This window comes from Scyliorhinus torazame, chromosome 11, assembly GCF_047496885.1.
Source record: "Scyliorhinus torazame isolate Kashiwa2021f chromosome 11, sScyTor2.1, whole genome shotgun sequence".
NCBI classification, from domain to species: domain Eukaryota; kingdom Metazoa; phylum Chordata; class Chondrichthyes; order Carcharhiniformes; family Scyliorhinidae; genus Scyliorhinus; species Scyliorhinus torazame.
The window spans coordinates 108,095,266-108,113,485 of NC_092717.1; the positions used below are offsets into that span (position 1 = coordinate 108,095,266).

General features: G+C 44.6%; 1 protein-coding gene across 1 annotated transcript in view; it reads left to right on the forward strand.

Annotated features, from left to right (window-relative positions):
* The first annotated feature begins 2,333 nt into the window (after nt 1-2,333).
* slco5a1 (solute carrier organic anion transporter family member 5A1) overlaps nt 2,334-18,220 on the forward strand; it is a 300,251-nt gene continuing 284,364 nt past the window's right edge. Inside the window, exon 1 of the mRNA XM_072467599.1 lies at nt 2,334-3,566. Within this exon, the coding sequence (XP_072323700.1) occupies nt 2,825-3,566 (742 nt within the window). The 5' untranslated portion in view covers nt 2,334-2,824. The remainder of the gene's footprint in view (nt 3,567-18,220) is intronic.

Here is an 18,220-nt window from a genome sequence, read left to right on the forward strand (position 1 = left end):
TCAATGTAAAACAATATGGTTATAATTTATAATTACCTTGGTCTCTTTCATGGCTGGTTTGAAAACATTAAGTCTTTCTTTTACTAAGGAGCAATTTTAGCGTGGCCAATACACCTTTGGATTGGTGGGGGTGAGACCCACGCAGACACGGAGAATGTGCAAACTCCACAATGATAGTGACCCGGGACTAGGATTGAACTCAGGTCCTTGGTGTGTGAAGCAGCAGTGCTAACCACTGCGCCACCTTGCTGCCCTGCTTCTTGCATGAAATTGATGCCCTGTTGAAGTGAAGCTTTTGTAAAGCAGAAGATTTTCAGTAAGCTGCCAGTCTTCTTTAAAGAAGGTTTCCTGGAGATTGGTTCTCAGCTGAACTCAAATTTGGAACAGTTTGATGGATTCCTTTTCCCACTTTCAAGGTATTGCTGTTTATTTTTTAAATATAATTTGAAGTGCCCAATTCATTTGTTTTCCAATTAAGGGGGAATTTAGCGTGGCCAATCCATCTACCCTGCACATCTTTGGGTTGTGGCGGTGAGACCCACGCAGACATGAGGAGAATGTTTAGCACACTGGGCTAAATCGCTGACTTTGAAGGCAGGCCAGCAACACGGTTTGATTCCCGTAACAGCCTCCCCGAACAGGTGCCGGAATGTGGCGACTAGGGGCTTTTCACAGTAACTTCATTTGAAGCCTACTTGTGACAATAAGCGATTTTCATTTTCAATGCGCAAACTCCACAAAGTTAGTGACCTGGGGCCGTATTCCTTATTGAACCTGGGTTCTCAGTGCCGCGAGGCGGCAATGCTAATCACTCTGCCCCCCGAGGTATTGCTGTTTATTAGCTTGGCTGCTTGGGAGACTTGCAACTGGTTCGATGGTTTTCAGTGGAGTTCTCTCTCTGCAAGCAGCTTCTCCTGAATTTAAAGCAGCCAGTCAAAATGGTTTCTCAGAATGTGACTTCTACATGTTCAAATATTTCTTTCCAAATAAATGGTGGTGTGTTGGTTACACATCATGTGTTGTTCAACTCCTTGCTAGTTTGAGACAGCCAGTATCTTTGTGTTTGAATGACCCATTCAATTCAAAAATACCCTTCTGAATTAGTTTCAGGAAAACCATTAATACAGCATCCATCTGGAAGACATCTTTTGTTTCCATTTGAGGCAGGGGAGCAAATTCCATTCACAAAAGAAGTCAGATGATCCATGAGATCTTTTAATTTAAAAGAATATATGGTATTGTCTGAAAGTTAAAGTTACAATAGCATGTTGAGTGGGAACTAATGGGCAGGTACACCAGTTTCAGGGCATTGCATGCCCCTCACAAGTCCATTGTCAGGACTGGTACAATGGAAGACCAAGGTATCCGTGACAACATTTGGATTTCCGACACATTATATGGCAGCCAAAATTTGCTGTTTAATTTACTCACTAATAATAGTGAACACTCAGCCTCACCATTATTATTAATGCAAAATCGACACCAGTGGTCTTCCATTACCCTCTGTGGTGTTCTATTTTATGAGCCTTTGTCCTTCATCCTAGGTTTCTCCAATTAAAGTCTGCCATGTGCATTTGTTTTATTTATAACATAATTACCAATGGAGTCGGAGCGAGAAGCTGTTAAAATCCGTGATCTTGAATTGTATAAAATCCAGTTGTATCTAACCCAGTGAGTGCCTGGCAGGGATATTACCCAGAAGTAGAGAGTTGAGAACAGAACATGTCCGAGTCTCGGTTTTAAAAGCTTTTTACTTTAGTTGAACGACGCCGTAATGGATAATTAATACTGGTTGTTATTTTGGGAAGCAATGTCACGATGCCTGATTTATTTTCAGCTAGATTTCAAAACCTGTTGGAGCCTTCCTCCGCATGGGTTGACTGACATAGTTTGGGTTGGATGTTATTCAAACGAACTTTGGCAAAATTGCCTCACCAATGTCACCCCTTCGGACTGCATTGTGCAATGATCCTATTAAGTTTATTTATATATATATTTAAAAATGCTACAAGCTTAACCGGTGGCCATTTTTTTGCTCGAAAGCTTGTTGTAGCCCCTCATAGTGGATGAGCATGTTTGTGGAGAGGTGTGCTTGAAGAATATATATATATAGAAAAAAGCCGAATAAAGAGTCGTGGCCGGGGCAGGACTGTCTCCTTATGGCACAGTTCTGGGAAATGGAGTTCGCCGCCTCTTGCCAGTGACAGTGAACATTAGGGTCTCGAAATAGAGAGACACACACACACAAGAACCAACAAGGTTCCATTCTTCCTCAGCGTCTGTGTGTTGCCTGCATCAATCAGATACCTTACTCCTCCCTCCAGCATTGCTGGGTAAACTCCTCCCCTCCCTCAGCCTGCCCCTGGTGGAGGCGAGACACCGGCTTCTCTCTCTGTGTTAACACTGCCTGACACCGGCTCAAGGCTGTTTGAACTGCTGAGAGGTGATGGACACGGCGGCGGCTCCTCCACAGCGACTCTCACTCGCCTTGCCCGCCCCCACATCCGCGCCAGTGCTACTCCCGCCGGCGCCCTGAGCGGCCGCTTGTTGCTGCCGTGCCGGTAGAGAGTAACCTGCGACCAGTGGGTGAAGCGAAGTGAGCTGGAGTCCGGGCTCCCGCCATGTCCCTGCATTTCCTCACATCCCCCCTGGAGCTGTCAGTCAGCGGAGCCGAGCAGACAGCCTGGAGTTCAGTGCACTCACCTCCACCCCGCTCCTCCTGCATCCCTCCTCACTGCACGGAGACCGGCGGCAGCAGCAGCAAACACCGCTACATCTGAATGCATCCACTCGGGGAGGCAGAAACTCTGTGATCAGCAGCAGCATGGCTTCAAACCCACTGCTGCTGGGTGCCAATGTCCAGGGCAACCTGCAGCCAGCGACCGGAGACCACTTCAAATGCAAAAGTTTGCCCACCCTGAATGGCTCGTGCTTGCTGTGCCCGGGGGCCCGGGAACCCGTGCCGAGCGCGAGCCAGGTGGCCGGCGGCAAGGCGGCTCCAGGAGGGGGCTGCCCCGGGCTGCTGCTGGGCGACTCCCGTTGTTTCCTCCTGTGTGTGTGCTGCCTGACTTTCATCCAGTCCCTCATGGTGTCCGGCTACCTCAGCAGCGTGATCACCACAATGGAGAGGAGGTACAACCTGAAAAGCTCCGAGTCCGGCCTCCTGGTCAGCTGCTTCGACATCGGCAGCCTGCTGGTGGTGGTTTTCATCAGCTACTTCGGGGGGCGAGGGCACAGACCCCGCTGGCTGGCCGTGGGCGGTCTGTTCATCGCGATCGGGGCGGCTCTCTTCACCCTCCCTCACTTCATCTCTGCGCCGTATCAGATCCAGGAGCTGAACGCGTCCGCCTCCAACGAGGGGCTGTGCAGCGGCAATGGCACCGAGGGCAGAGACTGGGATTCCGGCTGTGTCAGCAAGGACTCCTCCAGCCATCACCACACACTCTATGTGGCCCTTTTTGTCGGTGCTCAGTTCCTCATAGGCGTGGGCTCGACCCCCATTTACACCCTGGGGCCCACCTACCTGGACGACAATGTGAAAACAGAGAACGCGTCTCTGTACCTGGGTAAGTGACAGCTAACTGCACACGGTCACCTGCCCTGCCCCAAGTGCCCGTAGTGGGCGAGAGTTATGATGAGTTGTGCCGTGGAGCTGGTTCGCCCCTTTCATAATGTTAACTAAACCCTGAACCCGACTTGTCAAAAAGGTTTTTTGAGTTTGGCTGCACGCAGCACATGGTCTTCCTGTTTGGCAGAGTGCTGACAAAACAAGTTTAAAGCGCATCTCTTTAACAGTGTCTTCTTATCGATTATGCTCTTAAGTTTTGCTTACTTCTATTAATATGGAAATTTATTGCATCCTCAATAATAACCTTCATCTAATAACCTAATTAAAAATTGATCAAAAACTGTACTCCTGTCTCTTTATTAATCATGTTCAAATAAACTGTGCCCGAATAAGTAATGCTAGAGTCTTACAATTATGGTATAAACTGAGGTAATAATGCCACACAAATAATCAGATTTATGGAAAGAGATAAATGTTGTTTCACTTAATACATCAAAATCAATAATCATTTGACGAAGTACCAGAAATATTACTTGTAGAAGTTCCACTTGATGAATCTGTGTGTTTCACTGCCAATTTTATTCTTGATTTGAAGATCGTGACGTAACCGTGAGTTATTTGCAGAATATCTGGCTTATGATCTGATCATACACATAAAGCTTCTGTTTAATTAGGCACACATTTTATTGCGGCTTTGAAATCTGGTACCGCAATTTTGACTTGTGAAATTATAGCTGTAAGATTGGAAATATGGATTGTTTGAAAAGTTATGACTAAAATTTGAATACAAGTATTTTCTTTAACTGCCAAAATAATACTTGACAACACATTGTGCTAAAATTGTGTCTGGAATGTAACACTAATACATTAAATATTACCTTTTCCCTTTGCTTCCCGGCGACTGAACAGAGTATAACTGCTCCTTGAGATATTCATTGGCTGAGTGTTTTCAACACTGCGAGTGATTTTCAAACAAAAGTGATATTATTGACTATGATATTCTGATTATCACAAGTTACATATTACCCAATATAGCACACAAATAGCCTTGATTATGCTGAAATATCTATAGGATGTTCTTCACACACTGCAACACATTCTCGGTAAATTCTGCAACATCGAAGAACTTTTTCTTGTGAATGTTACGGTGTATTCTATGAAGCAATGCATGCAGAAAATGAATATAGTAACATAACCCATTGGTATTACAATGGTTTATTTCATCTAGCAATACATGGCAGCAATCTCATCCCGGTCCTGCTGCAGCCATACCATCGGCGGATCTAGCAGGAAAAGATACCCTAAAGGGTTCTTGTTTACTTCCTAGCAACAAACTAACATTAGTAGGTACCTTGGAGAAGGATAACTCCCCACTTTCTTAGATTGGCAAGTGTATGTAACTTGAGAAGATTTTAAGGAAAACGAGTTGGGAAAATTGCAAAAAAATATAGGCAGGCAGTAAGAGAACCACTTGTAACTTTAGACCTGTGAAATTCTTTAGTTAATTTCCAATCGTGTGGGTCTGATGAAGGACTGCCTTTACTTATGTCTGCCTGTCAGGGCAAATGTGTCTGCAGTGATAAATGTAACACTAGCCCTGTTGAAACCATTTGTGAGACCTTTTAAATAATAGATGTTTTTTCTATTAAAACTTCATTGCTTCCGTATTCTGTGTGATTAGTTTTCACATAGAGACTGTTGAATTACTTTCCTTTCATGGGTATAATGAATTCAATTGCTGGACTGCATATATATGAAGTGCTTGCTGTCCTTAGTAGTGCAGACTGCCAACAGGAAATACAAAAATAGATGTTATCCTCTGATACAGGTCAGGGAAATCCAACTGGTAGGACTTTCTAATATCACAGCAAGAACACATGCCATGCTAAATTCAGTATGGAAGATGTAGCATGGCTTGGGGATAATGCCTTTTCTCATAAAGGTATCACATATATCTCAGTTTCTGCACTTCCAGGATGGAGTGATGCTTGTTCTTAGTATTTAATTGTTGATAACAATGAAAATAAATCACAGAATTTTTACAGTGCAGAAGGAGGCCATTTGGCCGATCGAGTCTGGCCTGCTGGAAGAGCATTCTACCTAATCCTACTCCCTTGTATTATCCCCATAACCTTGCACATTATTTTTTTTCAGATAGCAATCCAATTCCCAAATCAACTACTTTCATGCTGTTGGTTGACAGAAACTGTAAAGCCACTACGAGGTGAAGTTCACACCATAATGCAGTATTTCCCCCTATTAATGCAGCAGTAATGTGTGTGTTTAAGCAGAATCTGCTTCATAGTTTTCCACATCAATTATAACTGTAACAGCAAAGATGCCAGTCTTCTTGTGGCCGTGAAAAATTTATATTTTCTTTCCTCTCTGTGAGAGACTGAACAGCTGCAGGTGCAGATCTTTGTGGAACATAGATGCTCAGAACAGCTGAGAAATTTGTCAAGCCTGAGTGGTCAAAGCCACTCAAATTTAAACCATGACTCGGGGGTCCTGGATGTTTTTTTTAGCACAGATCACTGAGGCAGCCCTCAGTCTACTGGGAAATGACTACCTCGAGCAGACTACTAAATGTAAGATAGTTCACAGAAATTACCGTGACATATAAGTAGAATATTTAGACAAACCATAGATGCTAGGGGCTTAATGAAAGCTGTTTACATTTGCATGAGAAACTATGTTTACTTTGGAATTATGATATGCATGACTAGCAATAATGACAACAGCTCGTCAACAAACTAGTTACCCCTAGGCACACATTAAATGCAGATTTGTGATCACAGCAACAAAACCCTAAATAAACACAGAAGTATAATAGCATGTTTGGGGCATCCTTTTTTATTTGCCTGGGTAGGGATGCAGAAAAATGAAAGGATTATTAGCACGTATTGCAGAATTCCTATTGATGTTTGATGGTACACTGTGGTTGATCAGGGAATGACTAACAACCATATTCATAGATATTTTCTTCCTGTAATAGTTGTTCACACTATTTTTCCTTGTAGTACATTTATTATTGTGCATGCAGTATCCAGTGCTTTGGTTCTAAAACTGTTTTTGGTTCCTGTAGAATACAAAGGTTGGAAATGGGCTGTTACAACACCGATCCAGTTTAAAAGATGACAAAAACAGTAGCTGATTTGTTAATCTTTACTGGTTAAAGTAATTGTGTTACAAAGCACAGAAAAGGGCCCTTCAGCCTGTTGTGTCTGTGTTAGTCATCAAACACCTGTCTATACTAATCCCATTTTCCTACACTTGGTCTGCAGCCTTGTATGCTATGGTATTTCAATTGCTCATCAAAATGCTTTTTAAGTGTTGTGAGGGTGGCCACCTCTACCCCATTTCAGGCACTGAGTTCCAGATTTTCGCCACCCTCTGGGTGAAAAAGGTTTTCCTCAGATCCCTTCTAAATCTCCAGCCCTTTGCCTTTAATCTATGTCCCCTGGTTATTAATCCCTCTACTAAGGGGAAAAGATTCTTCCTATATACCCTATCTATATCCCTCATCATTTTGTACACCTTAACCAGGTCCCCCCTCAGCCTTCTCTGTTCAAAGGAAAACCATCCCAGCCTATCCAGGAGAATCTCAGAAGGCCTGGCAACATCTGTGGAGAGAGAAAGGAACTAATGTTTTAAGTCTGGCTGACTCTTTACCCAGTTCCCTGGCCCCAACTACCTCCTCTTTGTCATGGCTGTCCAATTCCTCTAAACCTCTATTACTCACCAGGGTGGTCTGAGGGCTCTCCACTTCTTCCTTCGAACAATCCGCATCCACCACCACTTCTCCATGTGGCTGAACTTGTCTTCTCACTGAACAATTTCTCCTTTAACATATCTCACTTCCTCCAAACCAAAGGTGTGGCTATGGGTACCCGCATGGGTCCTAGTTTTGCCTGTCTCTTTATGGGGTATGTGGAACATTCTCTGTTCCAGTCTACTCCAGCCCCATCCCCTCTTTTATCAGTACATCGATGACTGTTTTGGTGCTGCTTCATGTTTCCATCCAGAGCTGGGAAAATGTATTAATTTTGCTTCCAATTTCCATAAGACCATAAGACATGGGAGCGGAAGTAAGATCATTCGGCCCATCGCGTCCACTCCACCATTCAATCATGGCTGATTTCAACTCCATTTACCCGCTCTCTCTCCAGAGTCCTTAATTCCTCGAGAAATCAAGAATTTATCAACTTCTGTCTTAAAGACACGCAACGTCTCAGCCTCCACTGCCCTCTGTGGCAATGAATTCCACAGACCTACCACTCTCTGGCTGAAGAAATTTCTCCTCATCTCTGTTCTAAAGTGACTCCCTTTTATACTAAGGCTGTGCCCCCGGGTCCTAGTCTCCCCTGCTAATGGAAACAACTTCCCTACGTCCACCCTATCTAAGCCATTCATTATTTTGTAAGTTTCTATTAGATCTCCCCTCAACCTCCTAAACTCCAATGAATATAATCCCAGGATCCTCAGACGTTCATCGTATGTTAGGCCTACCATTCCTGGGATCATCCGTGTGAATCTCCACTGGACCCGCTCCAGTGCCAGTATGTCCTTCCTGAGGTGTGGGGCCCAAAATTGCTCACAGTATTCTAAATGGGGCCTAACTAGTGCTTTATAAAGCTTCAGAAGTACATCCCTGCTTTTATATTCCAAGCCTCTTGAGATAAATGACAACATTGCATTTGCATTTGCACCCCTTTATCACCTTCACTTTGGTCCATCTTCGACACTTCTCTCTTCTTCCTTGACCATTCAATTTCTGGGGATAGACTGTCCACTAGTATCTAATTACAATCCCACAGCTACCTTGACAACAGCTCTTCACACCCTACACCCTGTAAGGATTCCATCCCAACCTCACAGTTCATTCGCCTCTGTGGCATCTGTTCTAATGATGCCGCTTTCCAAAACGTTGCTGCTGACATGTCTTCATTCTTTCTTAATCATAGTTTCCCACCCACTGTGGTCAACAGGGCCTCAGCCATGCCCGGCCCATCTCCCCCACCTTGCCCTCATCCAGTCCTCTCCCTCCCAGAACCAGGATAGAGCTCCCTTGTCCTCACATTTCACCCCACCAACCTCTGCAATCAAAACATCATCTTCCGCCAACTCCAGCATGATGCCACCACCAAAAACATCTTCCCCTCACTTCCCCTGTCAGTATTCCACAGGGACGGTTCCCTTCAAAGTACCCTGGTCCACTCCTACATCACCCCCAACACCTCACCATCTTTCCACGGCAGCTTCCCATGCAATCACATAAGGTGTAACACCTGCCCCTTTACCTCCTCCCTGCCCACCATCAAAGGGCCTAAATACTCTCTTTAGGCGAGGCAGCACTTCACATTCACCTCCTTCAATCTGGTCTATTGCATTTGCTGTTCCCAATGTGGTCTACTCTATATGCGTGAAACTAAACGCTGGCTGGGTGACTGCTTTGCAGAACATCTTTGGTCCATCCGCAAGCATTCCTCAGACATTCCTGTCGCTTGCCATTTCAACTCACTGTCCTGCTCTCATATCAAGCTTTGACAAAGAGTCATCCAGACTCAAAACATCAATCTCTCTCCACAGATACTGTGAGACCTGTTGATATTGTCCAGTGTTTTTTGTTTTTGTTTCAGATTCCAGCACCCACAGTAATTTGATTTTATCCCAGCCTATCAACTTCTCTTCATGGCTGAAATGCTCCAGCGCAGGCAACATTCTGGTGAAGCTCTCCTATACCCTTTCTAGTGTAATCACGTACTTCCTACATGTGTGGCGACCAGAATTTCACATATTCTAGCTGTGGCCGAACAAGCATTTTATACATTCCGCCATAGCCTCCCTTCTCTTATGTACTATGCCTTGGCTAATAAAGACAAGTATTCCATATGCCTTCTTATCCTACCTGTCCTGCTGCTTTCAGGGATCTATGGACATGCACCTGTGGTCCTATGGTCCTCTGTATTTCCTAACATCCTACCATTCATTGTGTCTTGCCTTGCCTTGTTAGTGCTCTCAAAATGCATCACCTCACACATTTCAGGGTTAAATTCCATTTGCCACTCTTTTCTGTCCATCTGTGCAATCCATCTATATCATTCTGCAATCTAAGGCTTTCCTCCTTGCTACTTAACACACAAATTTCCGTGTCATCTGTGAACTTACTGATCATGCCCCCCAATTTCATGACTAGACCTTTAATGTACACCACAGACAGCAAGGGACCCAGTACCGATCCCTGCGGCACACCACTGGACACAGGCTTCCAGTCACAAAAACAATCTTCGACCATCACCCTCTGCATCCTGCCACTAAGCCAGTTTTGGATCTGTTATGGGCCAGGGTTTAGAAACCTCAAAGCATATCATGGAGTTCACCTGACCTACAACTTTATTGATTTTGGTTACGGGGAGCACAAGGGTCTGCCTTTCAGGTGTTGTTCAACAGAGGTCTTGAGCGCTTTTAATCAAAGCAAACTTTATTATACAAATTTAGTTAACATTTTTATAAACACAGTAAGCATTTTTGTCAACTACAAACACAAATTCCCCACACAGCTACAGTAATCTACGTATCACCCATAATAAATTCCCCCCTTGGATTGCATTGGATTTGTTTATTGTCACGTGTACCGAGGTACAGTGAAAAGTATTTTTCTGCGAGCAGCTCAACAGATCATTAAGTACATGGGAAGAAAAGGGAATAAAAGAAGATGCATAATAGGACAACACAAGGTATACAATGTAACTACATAAGCACCGGCATCGGATGAAACATACAGGGTGAAGTGTTAATGAGGTCAGTCCATAAGAGGGTCATTTAGGAGTCTGGTAACAGCGGGGAAGAAGCTGTTTTTGAGCGTTTGTGCGTGTTCTCAAACTTCTGTATCTCTTGTCTGATGGAAGAAGTTGGAAGAGTGAGTAAGCTGGGTGGGAGGGGTCTTTGATTATGCTGCCCGCTTTCCCCAGGTAGCGGGAGGTGTAGATGGAGTCAATGGATGGGAGGCAGGTTTGTGTGATAGACTGGGCAGTGTTCACGACTCTCTGAGGTTTCTTGCGGTCCTGGCCGAGCAGTTGCCATATCAGGCTGTGATGCAGCCAGATAGGATGCTTTCTATGGTGCATCTGTAAAAGTTGGCAAGGGTTAATGTGGACATGCCGAATTTCCTTAGTTTCCTGAGGAGGTATTGGCGCTGTTGTGCTTTCTTGGTGGTAGCGTCGATGTGGGTGGACCAGGGCAGATTTTTGGAGATGTGCACCCTTGGAAATTTGAAACTGCTAACCATCTCCACCTTGGCCCCGTTGATGCTGACAGGGGTGTGTACAGTACTTTGCTTCCTGAAGTCAATGACCAGCTCTTTAGTTTTGCTGGCATTGAGGGAGAGATTGTTGTCGCTGCACCACTCCACTAGGTTCTCTATCTCCTTCCTGTATTCTGACTCGTCGTTATTCGAGATCCGGCCCACTATGGTCATATCGTCAGCAAACATGTAGATGGAGTTGGAACCAAATTTTACCATGCAGTCATATGTGTACGGGGTGTAGAAGTAGGGGGCTAAGTACGCAGCCTGCGGGGCCCCGGTATTAGTCCACTCATTTGTCTTACAGTTCTTCTAACAGAATCTGCTTTGCTTCATGAACATACAAACAATGCTGGACAGGTGAAGACACATTGGTCCATCTAACCTATCCCACACAATATTGATACCTTTGGCATGAGTTTCCCCACAGACTTCTAAACCCCGGCATCAGGCTCAGAATGGGGTTCACAGCCCCCATTCTGAGTGACTGATCCCTGCAAAGTGATCTTGCACAAATTTGCTAATTAATGTTCAGAGGACTGGCTTGCTGTTCGGACGGTGTTGGTGGAGGGATCCATCTATTGGGCAGCCTGTGGGTGCTGTTGAACCCAGGCAGGCAGGGAGAACCTCTAAGCTTGCCTGGCGCACAGGTTCCTCTGATTCACTGCTGGGAAGTCCTCCCCAGATAATGAAACTGCCCCTCGCCATTTCCAGGGTCCTCGAGGAAAATTCCTGTCGGCCTCCCAACAATTGTCGTTAAATGGTCGTTGTCTAGGTGAATTGGCTACCTGGTGATGCTGTGCAGTAACCCTCTCCCTCCTCCGTGCCACCATTATGCCTCTGGAAAATGACCTAAGGGTGGGATACAGCCAGGGAATGGACACATCAGGCAGTGCAAATTTCTGAACCCACTTGTCTCCATTCCCAGCATTGAATATCCAGTGCCTTGTGCATCACAGTATATACGTACCACCCAAAACAATGTGATCCTCTGGGAGAGGCCATAAACCCAATCCAGTTTATAGGAAAACATCTGGGAAGTGCTCTTCAGATCCATCCAAGCAAGCAAAACAAATCCAATAATATCTTGCATTTATGTAGAGTCTTTAACATAATCAGTGTCCCAAGGCATTTCACAATTTCACAACAGTGTTATCGAGCGAACCTTAATATTGAGCCCACATATTAGGGCAAATGGCCAAAAGTTTAGCTGAGAAATTTTAAAGAGCATCTTAATGAAGAAAAGTACAGCAGAGGTTTCAAGAGGATATTCTCGACAACTAAAGTTGTAGGCACCAGTGATAGAGTAATTAAAATCAGGGATGCTTGGCAGATCAAAATTAGTTGAGCGCAGATATCTCAGAGGGTTGAATACAATTACAGAGATATGGAAGGGCGAGTATGGAGGGATTTGAAAACAAGGATGAGAATTTTAAAATCAAGGCATTGCTTGACGGAGCAAATGTAGGTCAGCAAACAGTAGGATGGTGAGTGAATCGGACTTGCTGTGAAGGAAGACTTACATTATCTTTTAAAAAATAAATTTAGTGTCCAATTCATTTTTTCCAATTAAGGGGCAATTTAGCATGGCAATCCACCTACCCTGCATATCTTTGGGCTGTGGGGGTGAATCCCACGCAAACACAGGGAGAATGTGCAAACTCCACACGGACAGTGACCCAGAGCTGGGATCGAACCTGGGACCTCGGCACCATGAGGCAGCTAAAGAAATTTGGCATGTCTGCATCGACTCTCTCAAACCTCTACAGAAGGGCTGGTTTAGTACAGGGCTAAAACGCTGGCTTTGAAAGCAGGCCAGCAGCACGGTTCAATTCCCATACCAGCCTCCCCGAACAGGTGCTGGAATGTGGCAACTAGGGGCTTTTCACAGTAACTTCATTTGAAGCCTACTTGTGAGAATAAGCGATTTTCATTTAATTTAATTTCATGTGCGATAGAGAGCATCCTATCCGGCTGCATCACAGCCTGGTATGGCAACTGCTCGGTCCAAAATCGCAAGAAATTGCAGAGTGTGGTGAACTCAGCCCAACACATCATACAAGCTGGCCACCCCCACATTGATTCTGTATACACCTCCCGCTGCCTCAGGAAGGCAGACAGCATTATCAGAGACCCCTCCCACCCAGGCATTGCCGCCTTCCAGACTCTTCCATCAGGCAGAAGGTACAGAAGTCTGAAGACTCGCACATCCAGACATTGGCACAGCTTCTTCCCCACAGCTACAAGAGTCTCAACGACTCCCCCTTGGACTGATCTGTTCCCTGTAAGAACACTATTCACGACGCCCTATGCTGCTCTTGCTCATGTATTTGCTTTCTTTGGCCCCTTGTTCCGCACTGTAACCAAACACTTTGTCGATGTACCAGTTGTCAATGTTCTCTGTTGATTATTCCTTTGTCTAGTATGTACGTTCCCTCGGCTGCAGAAAAATACTTTTCACTGTACTTCGGTACATGTGACAATAAATCAAATCAATTAATGCTAGCCACTGCATCACCATGCTCCATGAATAAGCTTATCTTTGCTACCTACAATGCTTTACAGTGGGAATTAGCCGAATGACCCTCCTCTGCACCCTTTTGAGAACCTCAATAGCATCCACCAATTTAGGAGACAATAACCGGACACCATACAAATGAGGTCTGACCAAGGTCTAGTACCACAAAATAGTAGGTGTGTCATATAATCAATTACCCTGTGGATGCATTTTACACCCTATTCACGGTAGCTATTGCTTCACAGCATTATGTATTTTACCTCTAAAGATATGTGCAGTAGAATGTCCTTCTTTCTTCACCTTTTCTATTTTTCCCAGAAGGGTGTATGAATGTTAGCATTTGGCCTGCACTTTTCCAAATTAATCATTGTTTGCCATTCATGAGCCCCATCTCCCGAAACGGCAAGGTCCATCTGAAGACATTGAGCATTGTCTACAGTCTTACCATTCATACGGATCTTAATGTTGACTGATATTTTCTGGCCATTGGGATTCTCTGTTTCTGCCAGCAGAGCACCCTGCCCGTTGGTTTCCCGGTGGCGTAGGGTGGCTTCAATGGGAAATCTCATTGACAAGCGGCGGGAGTGGAGAATCCCTTTACCAGCAAACGATGCGTTGCTGAGAAACACGGGGCTGGGGGACTGGAGAATCTAGCCCATTATCTACAAGAATGTAGATTCTGCATCCAATACCTACAACCTGATCATTAATGGCCTCCAAACAGATTCATCTAGATTTATTGTCTATCCTTCTCCACAATTCTCAATTCCAGCTCAATAAGCTACCACTACTTTCAGAGACTTTCAGATCTTGTAGAGAAAAGCCTTTAAAAAAAAAAAAAAAATTTAGAGTACCCAATTCATTTTTCCAATTAAATGGGCAATTTAACATGGTCAATCCACCTACGCCGCACACCTTTGGGTTCATAGATCATAGAATTTACAGTGCAGAAGAAGGCCATTCAGCCCATCGGGTCTGCACCGGCTCTTAGAAAGAGCACCCTAGCAAAGTCCACACCTCCACCCTATCCCCATAACCCAGTAACCCCACCCAACACTAAGGGCAATTTTGGACACTAAGGGCAATTTAGCATAGCCAATCCACCTAACCTGCACATCTTTGGACTGTGGGAGGAAACCAGTACACACGGAGGAAACGCACGCACACACGAAGAGAACGTGCAGACTCCGCACAGACAGTGACCCAAGCCAGTAATTGAACCCGGGACCCTGGAGCTGTGAAGCAATTGTGCTAACCACTATGCTCCCGAGTTGTGGGGCAAAACCCACATGAACACTGGGAGAATGTGTAAACTCCACACGAACAGTGACCCAGGGTTGGGATTGAACCTGGGACCTTGGTGCTGTGATGCAGCAGTGCTAGCCACTGCACCACTGTGCTGCCTGGAGAGGAACCTTTTAGTGCTATTTTATCAAAAGCCTTTTGGAATCTATGACAATGTCTACCAGGCTTTCCCCCTTCCACCATAGAAACAGGTGGAGGCCATTCAGCCCGTCGAGCCTATTCTGCCATTAGCCTACACTAGCCCCATAATCCTTTATGTTATAATCAAAAATCTATCAATCTCTACGTTAAACATACTCAATGACTGAGCTTCCAAGCTCTCGAGGATAGAGAATTCCAAAGATTCACAACCCTCCATGTAAAGAACTTACCCTTCATCCCAGTCCTAAGTGGCATCCCCCTTATTTTGAATTTGTGCCCGTCTTGGTGACTTCAAAAATACTTTGATCAAGTGCGGCACAGTGGTTAGCACTGCTGCATCACGGTGCTGAGGAACCGGGTTCAATCACGGCCCCAGGTCACTCTCTGTGTGGAGTTTGCACAGTCTTCCCGTCTGCTTGGATCTCACCTCCCCAAAACCCAAAGATGTGCAGTGTAGGTAGGTTGGCCATGCTAAATTGCCCCTTAATTGGAAAAAAATGAATTGGGTACTCTAAATTTATTTAAAAAAACCTTCGATCAGACTTTTCAAATGTGACCTTTTTATGAAACCATGTTGGTTGCACTTAATATGTCCTGCTCTACCCAAAAAAATCATATCTTCCACACCTAGTGATTCTCTTAATAACGTTTTGCTCTTACTGATACCAGGTTAAATGGCCTGTTGTTACCCAGGTCTGTCTTGTCACTTTTTGGGGACTACAATAGCCTCTTTTGCATCTATGGGAACTATCCTAGAGTGCAGTAAGTTATTAAAAATACAGGCTAAGGACTTGCACAGCACGTATCCCACCTTCCTTTTTTAAAATATAAATTTATACCCAATCGTGGCCAATCCACCTAATCACATCTTTTGGGTTGTGGGGGTGAAACCCACGCAGACACGGGAGAATGTGCAAACTCCACACGGACAGTGACCCAGGGCCGGGATTCGAACCTGGGTCCTTAGCGCCATAGTCCCAGTGCTAACCACTGCGCCACCGTGCCGCCCTTCCCACCTACCTGAGGAGCCTCGGGTAGATACCATCCAGTCCAGCTGCTCTACTTTTAAGTTTTAATTCTATCTACAATATCGATGGGCCAAATGGCCTCCTCCTGCACTTTAAATGCGATGATTCTATGTTCATCTTTTTTAGTATTACTAGATTAATCGTTAAAATTATTTAATTCTAACAGACAAGCATTGTCTTCAGGAACAAAAACCGATTCAAAGTACTCATTTAATATTCCACCATTAGCATTGTAACCTATCCTTTAAAAAAAATTTTTTTTAGAGTACCCAATTCATTTTTTCCAATTAAGCGGCAATTCAGCATGCTCAATTCACCTACCCTGCACATCTTTGGGTTGTGGGGGTTAAACCCACGCAGACACGGGGAGAATGTGCAAACTCCACACGGACAGTGACCTGGGGCCAGTACCGAACCTGGGTCCTCAGTGCCGTGAGGCGGTAGTGCTACCCACTGTGCCACCGTGTTGCTGCCTGCATTGCAACCTATCCTTGAATATTTTCCAGTGACAGTTCTCTGACTCTTCAGAAAGCTTTTTCTGTTCCTTCCACAACTGTCCTTGGTCCGCTTTAGCTTATCTAAGAAACATGTTCATTTTCTTTGGCGAGGAGAAGTTAGATTTTCATGACAAAGCCAAAGATGTTTTTAAAGTCTTCAGCTTCTTAAGAGGTTTTTAATGGAAAGATTCCCTACTTGGTACAGGTAACCCTTAATGCTTTCATGCTCATCTATGTAGGCAGATGCTTAACAGTGTTCATTCAGTTAGGAAACTAAAATCAAATTAAATGTAAGTATGAGGCTTCTGAATTCCTCCTAAGAGCTTTGTTTTATTTAAGAAGTCAGTTAATAAGCTTCTGAATAAATTAGTTTTAATTTTCAATACATTGAAGTTTTACAAGTTGAGATTAAAGCACAATGGCGTTTAAACCCCAAGTGTTTTGACTGCGTAGGGATAATATTCAACAGGTGTCTGGCTATTTAGATATGATAATATGGATGCTTGAAGCCTAAAAATTCAGCTTTCGTTTCCCTCTTTGGTTCCACACTGCAAGTGTGCCTGGCACCATTTTGTGCTGGTTCTGAAGTTAACTTATATCTATTTAATACATGTAAAAGTTCTGTGCTTGTTTAAAGACATAAATGCCACTGTTGGCCATTACAGCTGAAAGAGGAAGAGAAGCAGCAGGTAAGAGTCAAGAGGTCTGCTCGCAGCTGTAGAATGAAAATGAAATGAAAATGAAAATCGCTTATTGTCACAAGTAGGCTTCAATGAAGTTACTGTGAATAGCCCCTAGTCACCACATTCCGGCACCTGTTTGGGGAGGCTGGTACGGGAATTGAACTGTGCTGCTGGCCTGCCTTGGTCTGCTTTAAAAGCCAGCTGTTTAGCCCAGTGTGCTAAACCAGCCTCTGAATGAAGGGGCAAAAGAAGAGAGCTGTCACGAGGCCTTACTCCACTGGATAGTGCACGCCAAGAAATTCATAGCTACTGTTCTGTGACAAGCAGTGTGTGAGGAAGTTTTCAAAGAAATGTGTCACTTGCTGCCGAATTACCTGTAGCCCAGTACTTGATCATAGTCTTCTTGCTCTTAAGGTAACTGGCCGTGAACAGGAGTCATTTCAGGCTGCATCAAGTGATATGAGCAACATTAAACAATCTTCTGTGTGGGCCTACTTCAAGTAGGTGGCAGAAATTGCAGTTCACTTGATACAATAAAATCATTTCCTCCTTTGTGGAGGCTATGAAGCAGGATGACAAAGCTCTAGCCTTTGCCATGATTCTAGATTTCCCCGAGGTACAGGGCAACATTGACTGTACATACACAGCCATAAGTGCTCCCAACAGAAGACCCTGGAATATATGTGAACAGAAGGACTTCTACTCGCCGAACTTGTAGTTGGCATGAGATGAAATGCATACATCATGCAGGTCTGTGTCAAGTATCCAGCAGATGTCATAATGCCTTCATCCTCCACCAGTATTCAAATCTCCATTTAATTTTCCAAATCATCTGTTGAGTCACTGATTACTTCGAGATGAGCGCCAGAATACGTAGCCTGGACTAAAGTCAAGCCCTAGGGGCTTGTACCAGGACATGTAATAGTTTATGGATGTGTTAATTGTCAATTGCAACTGTTTACACAATTCATGGTGTGAAGGGTTTGTTTTGGGATTGTCAGTTGACCAGCCTATTCTTTACAGACAGGGCTTGTAACAATTGGCTGGAACCATAGAATCCCTACAATGCAGAAGGAGGTCATTCGGCCCGTGGAGTCCACACCGACACTCTAAAAGTGCACCCTACCCCACTCCCCTGCCCTATCCCCGTGACACTGGAACCCCACCTAACCTGCAC